The sequence below is a fragment of the Alnus glutinosa genome, chromosome 1, assembly GCF_958979055.1.
Source record: "Alnus glutinosa chromosome 1, dhAlnGlut1.1, whole genome shotgun sequence".
Lineage (NCBI taxonomy): Eukaryota > Viridiplantae > Streptophyta > Magnoliopsida > Fagales > Betulaceae > Alnus > Alnus glutinosa.
In genome coordinates this window covers 51,349,226-51,361,202 of record NC_084886.1, presented here as the reverse complement: position 1 = coordinate 51,361,202, position 11,977 = coordinate 51,349,226, and the positions used below count along the sequence as shown (strand labels likewise).

The 11,977-nt window shown below is 38.9% G+C and overlaps 2 protein-coding genes across 5 annotated transcripts; both read right to left on the bottom strand.

The window, feature by feature from the left end:
• Positions 1–2,826: 2,826 nt before the first annotated feature.
• Positions 2,827–4,724, bottom strand: LOC133862330 (uncharacterized). Of its 3 annotated transcripts, none has more exons than XR_009899207.1 (3): positions 4,625–4,724; positions 4,258–4,364; positions 2,827–3,048 (listed from the first exon to the last, which is right to left on the bottom strand). XR_009899207.1 is itself a non-coding variant. In XM_062298121.1 (3 exons), the coding sequence occupies exons 1-3, from the start codon at positions 4,715–4,717 to the stop codon at positions 3,776–3,778; spliced, it is 459 nt and encodes a 152-aa protein (XP_062154105.1). In that variant the 5' UTR covers positions 4,718–4,724; the 3' UTR covers positions 3,695–3,775. The 3 variants fall into 3 exon arrangements, 1 of the variants encoding a protein (XP_062154105.1); XR_009899206.1 differs by lacking the exon at positions 2,827–3,048 and adding an exon at positions 3,109–3,290; XM_062298121.1 differs by lacking the exon at positions 2,827–3,048 and adding an exon at positions 3,695–4,034.
• A 182-nt stretch (positions 4,725–4,906) lies between these two features.
• On the bottom strand, positions 4,907–11,221 carry LOC133862317 (uncharacterized). 2 transcript variants are annotated; one of them, XM_062298101.1, is made up of 8 exons: positions 10,944–11,221; positions 6,513–6,557; positions 6,354–6,426; positions 6,185–6,242; positions 5,739–5,846; positions 5,388–5,552; positions 5,099–5,158; positions 4,907–5,000 (listed from the first exon to the last, which is right to left on the bottom strand). In XM_062298101.1, exons 2-8 carry the CDS (start codon positions 6,545–6,547, stop codon positions 4,957–4,959), a joined length of 543 nt encoding a protein of 180 aa, XP_062154085.1. In that variant the 5' UTR covers positions 6,548–6,557; positions 10,944–11,221; the 3' UTR covers positions 4,907–4,956. The 2 variants fall into 2 exon arrangements, with proteins under 2 accessions (XP_062154085.1, XP_062154094.1); XM_062298110.1 differs by having other exon boundaries at positions 5,388–5,546.
• Between the last annotated feature and the right edge of the window lie 756 nt (positions 11,222–11,977).

The window sequence follows — 11,977 nt, the reverse complement described above, 5'->3', positions numbered from 1 at the left end:
GTTGATGATTTACTGAGCATTTTTGTGATTGTTTATAGGTTTGGGATTTCCGAATTGGGGCTTTAATTTTGGGGTTTAGTGACTATGGGTGATTGATCAAATGTGTGGGTTTCGATTTCGGTTCTAGTTGTATTTTTTGTTAAGAATTTAAGTTGGGTTACTCTATTTTGTGATTTTGGTTGTGATGGCTGATTAAAAGAAATTTTGTGGGTTTTGTTGTGAATCAGTGATGAGGTTATTTTGGGTCTTCAGTTGGGGGTGATTCTATTTGAATTGATTTCAGTTTTGAAAGATCGCTTTGAAAGTATAATTTTTGGTTGGGTTTAATTTGGGGGGTGATTCGTTGTTGTTTTGCTGAAAATAGTTATGAAGGATTTGCAGAAAGAGAGAGAAAGTAAAAGTGTGCGAAGAAGGAAGAGGAGGACAAGCAAAAATGGCATTTAAAAATTTTTCGTTAATTCTCTTTAAAGCTACGTCGTTTTGGTTGAAAAGATGAGTGTTTTAATCAGGACCATATATATATATATATATATATATATATATATATATATATATATGTGTGTGTGTGTGTGTGTTTTTCATATGTTATTTTCAGTAGTTTCGAACTTTAAAGATGGAGTAATTCTGGAAGCGTCATAACCATGTCTTTCTTGTATCCCTCTAATAATGATGTGGCTTTTAAAATTACCATTGGACTTGTTATTGATTATTATTGAATTTTGATCAAATTATAATTTTAAAAGTTACATTATCATTAGATGAACGCAAGAGGGACATGATCGAGTATGATGTCTAAAATTGTTTACCTTTATATTTTATTTTCTTGTTTTAAATAAAATTGTCAACTTACTTAGAGAGAGAGAGAGAGAGAGAGAGAGAGGTTGATTGGCTTGTTCTCAATTATTATGTGTTTGGCAACAAAATTCTAAAAAATAATATGATTTTGATTTTATTTTTTTCAAAAACAAATCATATTTTATTCAATTTTTTCAAAAATAAATAATATTTTATTCATTTTTTAAAAAACAAATCATATTTTATTCAACTTTTTCTAAAAAGTCAAACTTCGAAATTTGCACACCAAATAAGAATTTCTAGTTTCAAAAATTCAATACTCAAACGCATCAAGTTTAGGTTTTGATCAACGAGCAAGTTTTACTACGGTTTAACTTTTTATTTTAGGAAAATTACACTTTATCTCTTGAAGTTGACAATAATTTGCAATTCACCTACCAAAGTTTCAATTTCATCAATTCCAGTCTATAAAGTTGAAAAAATTTTCAATGTATTCCCTCTGTCCATTGTTACTGTCTGAAGAGACTGACCCACGTATGCGGCACGTGCGTTTTTTAGACAAATGTCGACAAAAATACTCATTTGTTGGATATGACACTCGGCTTTTTGGAAAACACTCGACGACAACCCTCTTTCGTACGTCCATGCCCGCCCTGTAGACGCTGGTCTGAGAGGAGAACCCAGCGATGTCAGACTCGCTCATTGGAGCTCGCAACAGGACTTTTTCAATGAGCCGTCAGGGGGCAAATCAAGGTTCCGGTGACAAACCATGCACGTCTTGTGAGATTCAAGCCAGAGGTCGATCCATTCTTGATGGAAAACATGGTAACAGCCGAGCAGATTGCGCACTCTAGACCGTATTTTTCTTTGCGAAAATTTTTTACGCTTGAATATAAAAATTTGGTAAAGGATTGTATTAGAGAAAGATCAAGGCCATTAATGACAGATGCATTGGTTGCGCTAATGTTATTGTCGAAGGGCATTCGTCGGATATGTCACGAGTTAGAAACGTTTTTAAGGAAACGCCTACAGAAATATACAGAGAAGAAGCCTTGGAAAAATAAAACAAGGAAGATTATTGTTAGAATTACTGTTATAGATGGGGAGGCGTCGCCATAATTTGTTGACGGTGGACATGAGTTGAGACTACTAAACAAAGGGCCTTTGCTTGGGACTTTCTATACACGTCGGTTGTTGAACATGTGAAATGGGAGGGAGTTACACGATGTGCAAGAATGAAGCTCTGTTCACCTCTGTTTTCATGTTCACCTCTGTTTTAGAACATGAAAACAGAGGTGAACAAAGGAGCTAGTCCCGGTGATAAAAAAAAATTAAAATAATAATAATAATAATAAAATTTAAAAATTTAAAAATTTTAAAAATTTTTTAAAAAAAAAAAAAAAAAAGAAGCTCTGCTCTCTTCCATTTATAATAGTTTATGTGGTGTAAATGAATGGGAATGTTTGAGCTTGTACATGTTAATTTGCATGTTCCCTAGCACTACACGTTAATTTGCCAACGATGTAATTTGGACAAGAAAGAAAGGAGTGAATAGTAGCGTGGCAGGTGATAAAAGCTTCTGTGATGTGTAACATCCTGTTGTCGTCCACCATGCAAATCGCCCGGGCGGTCCACTTTCTTCACGAGGGGACTCGTGAAGCCTTCGGTCATCCATAGGGATATCAAGTCGGCAAACATTTTGTTGAATTCAAACCGGAATGCGAAGCTGACAGATTTCGGACTCGGTGTTCTTCTTTGACTCGACTTGCCGAGTCAAGCCGCCAGCACTATTGAGTACTTGGATCCTTGTTACACTTCCCGACAAACTCAGCACCAGGAGAAATCTGTATTGTGCTATAGCCTATAGGTTTTTGAAAAATTTCAGAGGACCATCACTCTTGCATGGAACGCAACTGTACATGTACGTGACCGACACTTGATCTCAACCGTCCATGATCAGTTCTTTCGTGAGGAACTACACCGAGCAACGGCTACTAGCCGTTGAAGAGAAACCAGCCGAGCAACTTGAAGAGAAACCAGCCGAGTAACAGCTATGTTGCTCGGTGTAGTTCTTCACGAAAGAACCCACCCAACAAAACCCACTGAGCAAGTGGCAAGTTGTTGCCTGTTGCTTCACCAATTGGGGTTCCATCTCCCGCACCGATCGATCAGCACGTTCATGTTCAAGCCATCCATCTTCGTTCTCTTGAGAATACGGTTGGATATGTGGGCTGCTGCGATGAGATCTTCCATCTGTTGGAAATCAGAAAGTGAGAGGCCAAAGGCTGATTTTTTCCAGAGTAACACTCCAGCCTTTGTTACTCGCAGTGTTGGTAGAGCTTTTTCAAAACTGCAAGCTTTTGGGGTACACGAACACATTGACTAGTTGTCACTGTTTTGAGGCCTACATGTCAAATTGGGGAATTAGGACTCTCCAACCTTTCATTTCCCATTATGGACGTGGACTCATTGTGTCCGTGTAAGGTGCCCACCAGCTGTAAAAAATATTGTTCTTTCGTGTAAGGTACCCCCATTGCAACGTAAACTTCTTATTCATAACTGCACTGCCACAAGTTCTCCACACTTACTAGCGACGACATCGGAATTCAATAAAAGTACTAGTATTTGAAGCTCCTATTATATATATATACACACTAGTTGGATGGCATGTGAAATGCACATGCTTAATTCTTGGTGTTATGTATCACTATAATTATTAACATTTTATATATATATATATAATATTGTAGAATAGATTTAATATCTAGAATACTAAACGAGTATATATTAATAAATATACCAAAAGAAAACAAGAATTATATGTTGTTACTTCAAATCAAAGGTATTTAAAAACATGTGAAACATTCAAGTTCATTGTGTTTATCTCAACCAACTTATAGGCACATAAAATTATAATTCCAACAACAGTTTCTTCATTATAAATTCATAATGCATCATGGACCTTGAAAAGCTATGATGTTTATAGTAAACCATATTGCCATGAATAGCAAAACTTCAAAAAGCATATTGTATGAATTATCACAATAACCACATATCTAGTTTTATATTTCCGTTTCAACAATCCTAATAAGTTGTACATAAACACTACAAAAAGCATACCACCATCCAAGCATGCAACTAACTTAATCAAGCCAAACTTTCTTCTCAGTCCACAGGCCACAGCATACATCCTTTCTTCTCTAACTCCAAATTGTTGTGTTACTTCCATTTTTTTTTTCCTGTAAAAAATGGTCCACATTTCAATGTAACAGACTATTGAATTTACCATAGAATATGAACTCTCATTCTTCAGGTTTTCCAGTCATGTATACCATTAAAATTTTCATTTCATGATAGTCTTAAAAAGAAAGAGTATCAGAAAGTGCAATCCCAATATTATGAATGCGATTAAATAAAACAAACTATGCTGAGATTCCGGAAATCAAACATTGATATGACCACCTTTTTTTATAGGCATTGATATGACTACCTTTCCTTGCACCGATGAACAAATAGTAGATGCTAATTATAGGTAATCTTGTTGCTCTTGCTGCAACAACCGCCATCCCCTATTAACTCAAAGGCAGAGAAAAGGATTGTTATAAGGTCCACTACAAGTCTACAAGTACCAATATAATATACTATACATTTGGATATAATAAATTTTTATCGAAATGAAATTAAAACTTCTAAAAACAGTAGAAAATCACACACACATTATAAGTAACTAAATAAAATCGATAAAGACAGAATATAATTTTTTTCTTTTCAAGAAAAGAAAAGGCATCTATATTTCTATATAAAGAATATATTATGGAAGAGAGTATACATTTGCAAAATTGCCCAAGCCTGCCATTTCAAGAAATAGACTGGATATAAGGGAGAAAGTACTTCCAAGCCGCCAAGCCGGTGCCCAAGTCATTTAGTACGTACATCAGCTGCAAGATGGAAGGCTCATGCCAGTTAGGCACATTATAAAATTAGTATATAATACTTGCTGAAAAAAAAAAGAATATTAGATAACACAACTCTAATGCACATTCAACATAAAGACAAAAGGGCAGAAAATCAGAAACATAAAAAGCAATGTTCTAGAGCCAAAGATGCATACCCAGAATTCTCCAACTTTTAGGCTCCGAATCCATTCTAGCGCCCAAGTTGCTACAAATGAGCTTCTCCACATGCTGCATCCCATCCTTTAGAATCTGCATGCCAACAAAAGAGACATAAAAAATTCTTAACAAGCACACAGTCAGAATTAGACACATCCACAAATCAATTGATCCAAGTAATGAAAACTTACCCAACTCACAGCAGTTGCTTGGGCATGGGTCGGTCGCAAGCCCGCAGCAAATAGCAGTGACTGTAAAGGAGTAAAGCAGAAGTATATAGAACAAATAGAACAAATAATCAGTTACAGTTTCCCAATCCATGCACATAAATTTATTTATTTATGATCAGGAATGAATGATCCAGCAGGTGCATATTATAAGACAACAAGAACAACCAAAAAAAAAACCTTGGATGAGAGAAAATTGAATTCATCCAACTCCAAAGCTATGGTACTTAAAACCCAGTATAAACTGTCATACATTGCACTGTGAGGCGCCTTGCAAGAAGAACACGGAGATCAATTTTTGCATCTGAACCACCCATAGTGCCAAAAATAAAAAGCCTCCCATCAACATTTAAGCTCTCAATGTTTCGCATCAAGCAGGATGCTCCCATCGGATCCAGAATAACATCAACGCCTGCCATTGAACATTAGTGAGTTGTTTCTTCTCTCCAAATAATCATTTCACAAAGAATAATACAAGCATATCAATCTTTATTTGTTAAAAAAAAAAAAAAAATGATAAGTAATAAGCCAATCTCATTAAAAACGTGAGCCGCCCCTCTATAAAAAATTGGGAAAAGTAAGGTTTTAATAGTGGAAAAAATACCTTGTCCACCCGTTTCTTCCTTCACCCGTTTAACAAAATCCTGCCTCTTGTAATTGATGCACACATCAGCTCCAAGTTTCTTGCAAAAAGCTAATTTTTTCTCATTCCCTGGCAATCAAGATTTCAAATATATGAAAACATGGGAACTAAACCTATGCATAAGAAAAAAAGTGATACTGGACCTCCATGAACCTGAAATTTCGATATTCATCATTTATGCAATGCAAACACCATGTCAATAAAGATTCACGCAAGAAATTATCATTTTGGTCATGTATATATATATGGAAAAAGAGCTGCAACAGATTCTCCCGATGAATCAACCCACTAAGATTTATGCATTGGAACATAACTTACACTAACAATCATAAACCAGGGAAGTGAAAATAAATAAATAAATAAATAAAATAACAAATTAATAATTAGAAAATTGGCTAACCACACACTCGACCGTAGCTTTCTCAGAACAGAGGCATGATCAACGCCATTGCAATCATCAAAAAACTGTACAATGATTTTTTATTTTTATTTTTTTTCAAAAAAAAGGGGGTTAAAAAGAGACAATCAGGGAGCATGAACAATAACTAAGAACTTCCACTCATCAAAACTGTCTACCTTTATGGAAATCTTAGATCTCTTGCTAGAGCCATTACTCATAGACAGTGCTTGTACACGAAGCTCATCTTCTCTGTCAGACACATCACATTCAAGCATGTAAGAGTAATTAAAAAAAAAAGAAGAAAGGATAAAATATTAACACAACAGATGTCATACCCCAACGTTGTATTCCCAGAGCTTATGAACTCCATAACCCACAGCCTGCACCCATTTCAACCAATGCTATAAGAAACCTCTCAATTTTAACAGTAACATAGACACGGGGCACATTAATTACCCATAAAATTATGCAAGAAAATCATTTTAATCCATTTCTCTTAATGCTGCTATCTCATCATTTTAATCCATTTCTCTTAATGCTGCTATCTCAATCAACACAAACAACCAAAAACGATTAATAATTCTCGAACCTCTATTTGGTTGTTCACAATATGTACGGTATCAAATATTGCAATTTTAAATGTGTAGAAAAATTACTATCAAACAAATCATTCAGCATTTTTTCTTTTGGTTACATTTATAATCCGCGGTCGCACGGCAATCAAAAATAACATAGCCATATAATGGATCTGACCTCACTGCTAGACTTAAATTGATGCAAGTAAACAACACTTTTTTTTTTCTTTTTCTTTTTTATCCATTTGCAACGGACCATATAGATTTCCAATACCAAGATAAACAACATATGTTGATTAGAAGAACAAAACAAGCCCAAGAAAAAGTGCATTAAGCGGCCAAAAAAAAAAAACATTGTTGGGGATAAATCCCACTCAACCCGATCCAAAGAGGAGATTCAAAAGTCAAATAAAGTCCAAACAGATAAGAAGATATCAGATCAGAAGTCTAAGAAGATATCAGATTGGAAGTCTAAGAAGATATCCAATTAGAAGTCTAATAAAGGATTAAAGTCCAATTAGAACTCTGACAGCAGTTCTAGATCAACAAGGAGCAGGAGTCCTAATCCAGGTTTGACTCTACCTCTATGCCTATAAATAGGCTCATACCCCAGGTATAAACTAAGACTCAATTTTATGCATAGAGCATTATTTTCTCACAGAAGCTAACTTAGGCATCGGAGCGAGACCCCCGGAAGGGTCCCTAGGTTTTGTTGTTTTGCAGAGTTATTGAGAGGCGTGAAGAACATCAAAGGAGCGTGCCGATTCACACCATACCGGAAACTGTACCAACAGTTTGGCGCCGTCTGTGGGAAACGATTTTTCGTTCCTCATAAAGAAAAATAAGATCCAGCATGGTGATGAACACACGTTCGGAAGCCAGACCAACCGAGAGCCCATAGTCCGAATGGAGCCAGGTATTCAGAATAATCAGCAGCCTCCACCGAACCCTCCCCCGGGGGGTGGAGATCAAGATCGCATAGCAGCGTTGGAAGCCCAGATTGAATCCTTAACACAGCGGAATGCCGAGTGGCTGCGCAGGAGGCCGGAACAGCCCAATCCCGAGATGAACAGGGATGAGCAAGAGGAAGAAGATCACAACAGCAACACTAATCCTCGGAGGGAGGATGACCGCCAAGGAGATCTGAGCAGAGTTATTGCCGAGCTGGAGAGAAGGTGCACGTACATGGAGATGGAAAGAAAGGACAAAAGCAGATCCGTAATGGTGGACAAGCTCCTAATGGGTACAGACTCACCCTTCACCAGACGGGTGGCAGACTATCAGCTTCCCGATAAGTTTAAGGTACCCCAAATTCTAAGTTATGCAGAAGACAGAGATCCCTTGGATCACCTAGAGAATTTCAAAGCTCATCTAGACCTTCACGGGACACCCGATGAAGTAGCATGTCGGGCCTTCCCTCTTACTCTTTCGGGAAATGCCCGAGACTGGTTCAGGAAGTTGCCCCCGAATTCTGTTGATCTGTTCAAAGAATTGTCCAAGATATTTCTAACGGAGTTCTTGGCTTTCCGGACAAGGAAGAAGCCTTCGGGATATTTGCTATCATTGCACCAGCAGGGCAATGAGAGTCTTAAGGAGTTTATGGCTCGGTTCAACCGAGAGAAGGCTACGGTCGAAGATCCGACCGAGGATATGATCTTTGCTGCCATTTATCAGGGAATTTCACCCGAGGAGCCTTTGATGAAGAAGTTGATCCGGAAGCAACCGAGTACCTTGCATGGCCTCATGGATAAGGTAGAAGAATTCATTAATCAGGAAGAGACGCTGAAGTCTATGGCCAGTTCTAGACTACCCCGAGAGACAGCCCTAGAAAAGAAAAGGAAAGAATTCAGGAAAGCTGATGGGGAAGAGCAGAGGCAGGTAAAGAAGTTCAAAGATTACAACTTTACACCTCTCAATGCCGAGATATCAGAAGTCCTCATGGAGATCAAGAGAGATCCGGCGTTTCGGGAACCGCAAAAGATACCAGGTAATCCTCCTTATAGGAATGCAGGGAAGTATTGTGATTTCCATAAACAAGCAGGTCATTACACCGAGGGGTGCGTAACCCTAAGGTTGTTAATAGAAGAATTCATAAAGAATGGCAAGCTAGGTCGGTTCTTGGGAGAGCGACGGAACCATCAAGGAAATAACAGGCCTCGGAATCATCAGGACTATCAGCCCCGAGATCAGCAGCCACGGGATTACTATCCCCGAGACCGTCCTCAACTAGGCGAGAGGCATCAAGAGAATGCTCCCCGAAATGACATAGAAAGAAGAGAAGACCGAGGAAGCAGAAGCCCTAGGCATAGAGAGCCGAGGCAACAACAGTATCTGCCCGTGATCCCATAAAAAGGACTCTCGGGAATTTCAGGCTTGCTTTTATTTTTTAGTATTTATATTTGCAAAGAACTAGACTTTTATTTTTAATTCAGACTAGACAGAAAATTCCCCCGATTTTGGGAATAAGTATTTTCAGAATAAATGAATAAAGCTGACTTAAGCATCGGAGTGTTCCCGGTCTAGGGACCGGGAACCCGTTGATGTCGCTTCTTTTGCAGGCAAAAACTCTCGAATCAGTCCTAGCCGAGAATAAGAAGAAACTTCTATGATCAGTCCTAGCCGAGAGCAAGAAAAAAACTTCTCGGATCAGTCCTAGCCGAGAAGGAGCCTCTCGGATCAGTCCTAGCCGAGAGCAAGAAGAAACTTCTTGGATCAGTACTAGCCGAGAAGGAGCCTCTCGGATCAGTCCTAGCCGAGAAGAAGCCTCTCGGATCAGTCCTAGCCGAGAGCAAGAAGAAACTTCTCGGATCAGTCCTAGCCGAGAAGGAGCCTCTCGGATCAGTCCTAGCTGAGAGCAATAAAAAACTTCTCGGATCAGTCCTAGCAGAGAAGGAGCCTCTCGTATCAGTCTTAGCCGAGAGCAAGAAAAAACTTCTCGGATCAGTCCTAGCCGAGAAGGAGCCTCTCGGATCAGTCCTAGCCGAGAGCAAGAAGAAAAACTCTCGGATCAGTCCTAGTCGAGAGCAAGAAGAAAAACTCTCGGATCAGTCCTAGCCGAGAGTCTCGGATCAATCCTAGCCGAGTCCAAGAAGAAACTTCTCGGATCAGTCCTAGCCGAGAAGGAGCCTCTCGGATCAGTCCTAGCAGAGAGCACGAAGAAAAACTCTCGGGTCAGTCCTAGCCGAGTCCAAGAAGAAACTTCTCGGATCAGTCCTAGCCGAGAAGGAGCCTCTCGGATCAGTCCTAGCCGAGAGCACGAAGAAAAAACTTCTCGGACCAGTCCTAGCCAAGAGCAAGAAGCAAAGCCTCTCGGATCAGTCCTTGCCGAGAGCAACAAGAAAGCATTCTCGGACCAATCATTGACGAGAGAAATAAATAAAGAGAGTCAGGGGGGTCGGATTTAACCCTCGAGTTTTCCATGTTTTTCAGGAGTTAGCCGTTTCAATAGACAGGGAGAAAACCCTAAGAAAAAACAATAAGGTAATGGGGGGTAAGATTTAACCCTCAAGTTTTGCAGGTTAGCAAGTTTTCAGAAGGAGACAAAGATCGGGTTTCCTTAGACATGGAATTCCCATTTTTCAAGCAAGCTTCGAATAAGGGAATTGGGGGGTAACTGTTGGGGATAAATCCCACTCAACCCGATCCAAAGAGGAGATTCAAAAGTCAAATAAGGTCCAAACAGATAAGAAGATATCAGATCAGAAGTCTAAGAAGATATCAGATTGGAAGTCTAAGAAGATATCCAATTAGAAGTCTAATAAAGGATTAAAGTCCAATTAGAACTCTGACAGCAGTTCTAGATCAACAAGGAGCAGGAGTCCTAATCCAGGTTTGACTCTACCTCTATGCCTATAAATAGGCTCATACCCCAGGTATAAACTAAGACTCAATTTTATGCATAGAGTATTATTTTCTCACAGAAGCTAACTTAGGCATCGGAGCGGGACCCCCCGGAAGGGTCCCTAGGTTTTGTTGTTTTGCAGAGTTATTGAGAGGCGTGAAGAACATCAAAGGAGCGTGCCGATTCACACCATACCGGAAACTGTACCAACAAACATTGAGGCCCAATACAGGGAAAATAAAAAAGATGGCTTAGAAGCAGGTCTCTTCCAACAGAAAAACATAAAAACAAAAGCAAGGATTGTTATTCTGAAACCCAAAGGATAGAAGAAGAAATAACTGAAAACGGACCTTGAATGGAGAATTTTCTGAAGAACAGCTCCATCTCTTGACCGATTGGAGAGATACACACGAGGGCACTAATTTTTAACTCCTCTATACTAGTCTCTATGTCTCTTAATCGAGCGAAAGGGCGAAATTTTTGGGAGAAAATCCAGCCGGCTCTCTGATAGGGTTGGTACTCTACATCTCTGAAGCATCAATGGTATTAGAAATCCCCAAAAAAATGGAGAAAAAGGAGAGAGTCTACGGTGGAAGAGTTGGGAGATAAAATCTAAAGATGAGAAGGAAAAGGTTGGTAATCCGAGTTTTTTTTTTTTTTTTCTTCTATTCGTCCTTGTTTCTGTCGAGGGAGGAGAAGAGAAGCTGCTAGAAAAACCAAAAAGAAAGGAGTGTGAAATGTCTAAAAAACTAGGTAAATATCTAATTTGAAAGAAAACTAATAAGGGCAAAAAGGTAAACACGCGAGGGATAAAAAGACCAAAATATTCCTTAAAAAAACTCGGCTCGTTGCAAACTCAAATAGCAAATTGGTAATATCAAAGTAAAAGACCAAAATACCCAACAAGTTTTTAGCCAATCGAAGGGCAGAGAAGGGTAACATAGTAATGTCAACAATCTAAGAAAATGCTGAAAGACAAAAGTAACCCTGCCTGATTTACCTCTAAAGAAGAAAGAATAAGGGCAGAACCGTAAATTCTAATGACGAAAGACATAAATAGCCCTGCCTGGTTTAACTCCAATGAAGAAAGATGAAAGGCATAATGGTAAAACCACATGTCTCTAAGAAAATGCACTGGGTAAGGGCAATTCGCTCTTTTTATAATACTCTAGGCCAAGATATATAAATTAGTTGTTGTTGGAAGCCATGGCCATAAGGGTGCTTAGGTTCAATGGGTTCATGTAGTTGGTAGAGCCAGTCATGATCTGCTGGATGATGAGCCGGAGTGCACATTCGGTTGGATGAAAAGTGTTGGGGATAAATTCCACTCAACCCGATCCAAGGAGGAGATAGACATTTAGCAACTACTTCAGGAAAAGCAGGT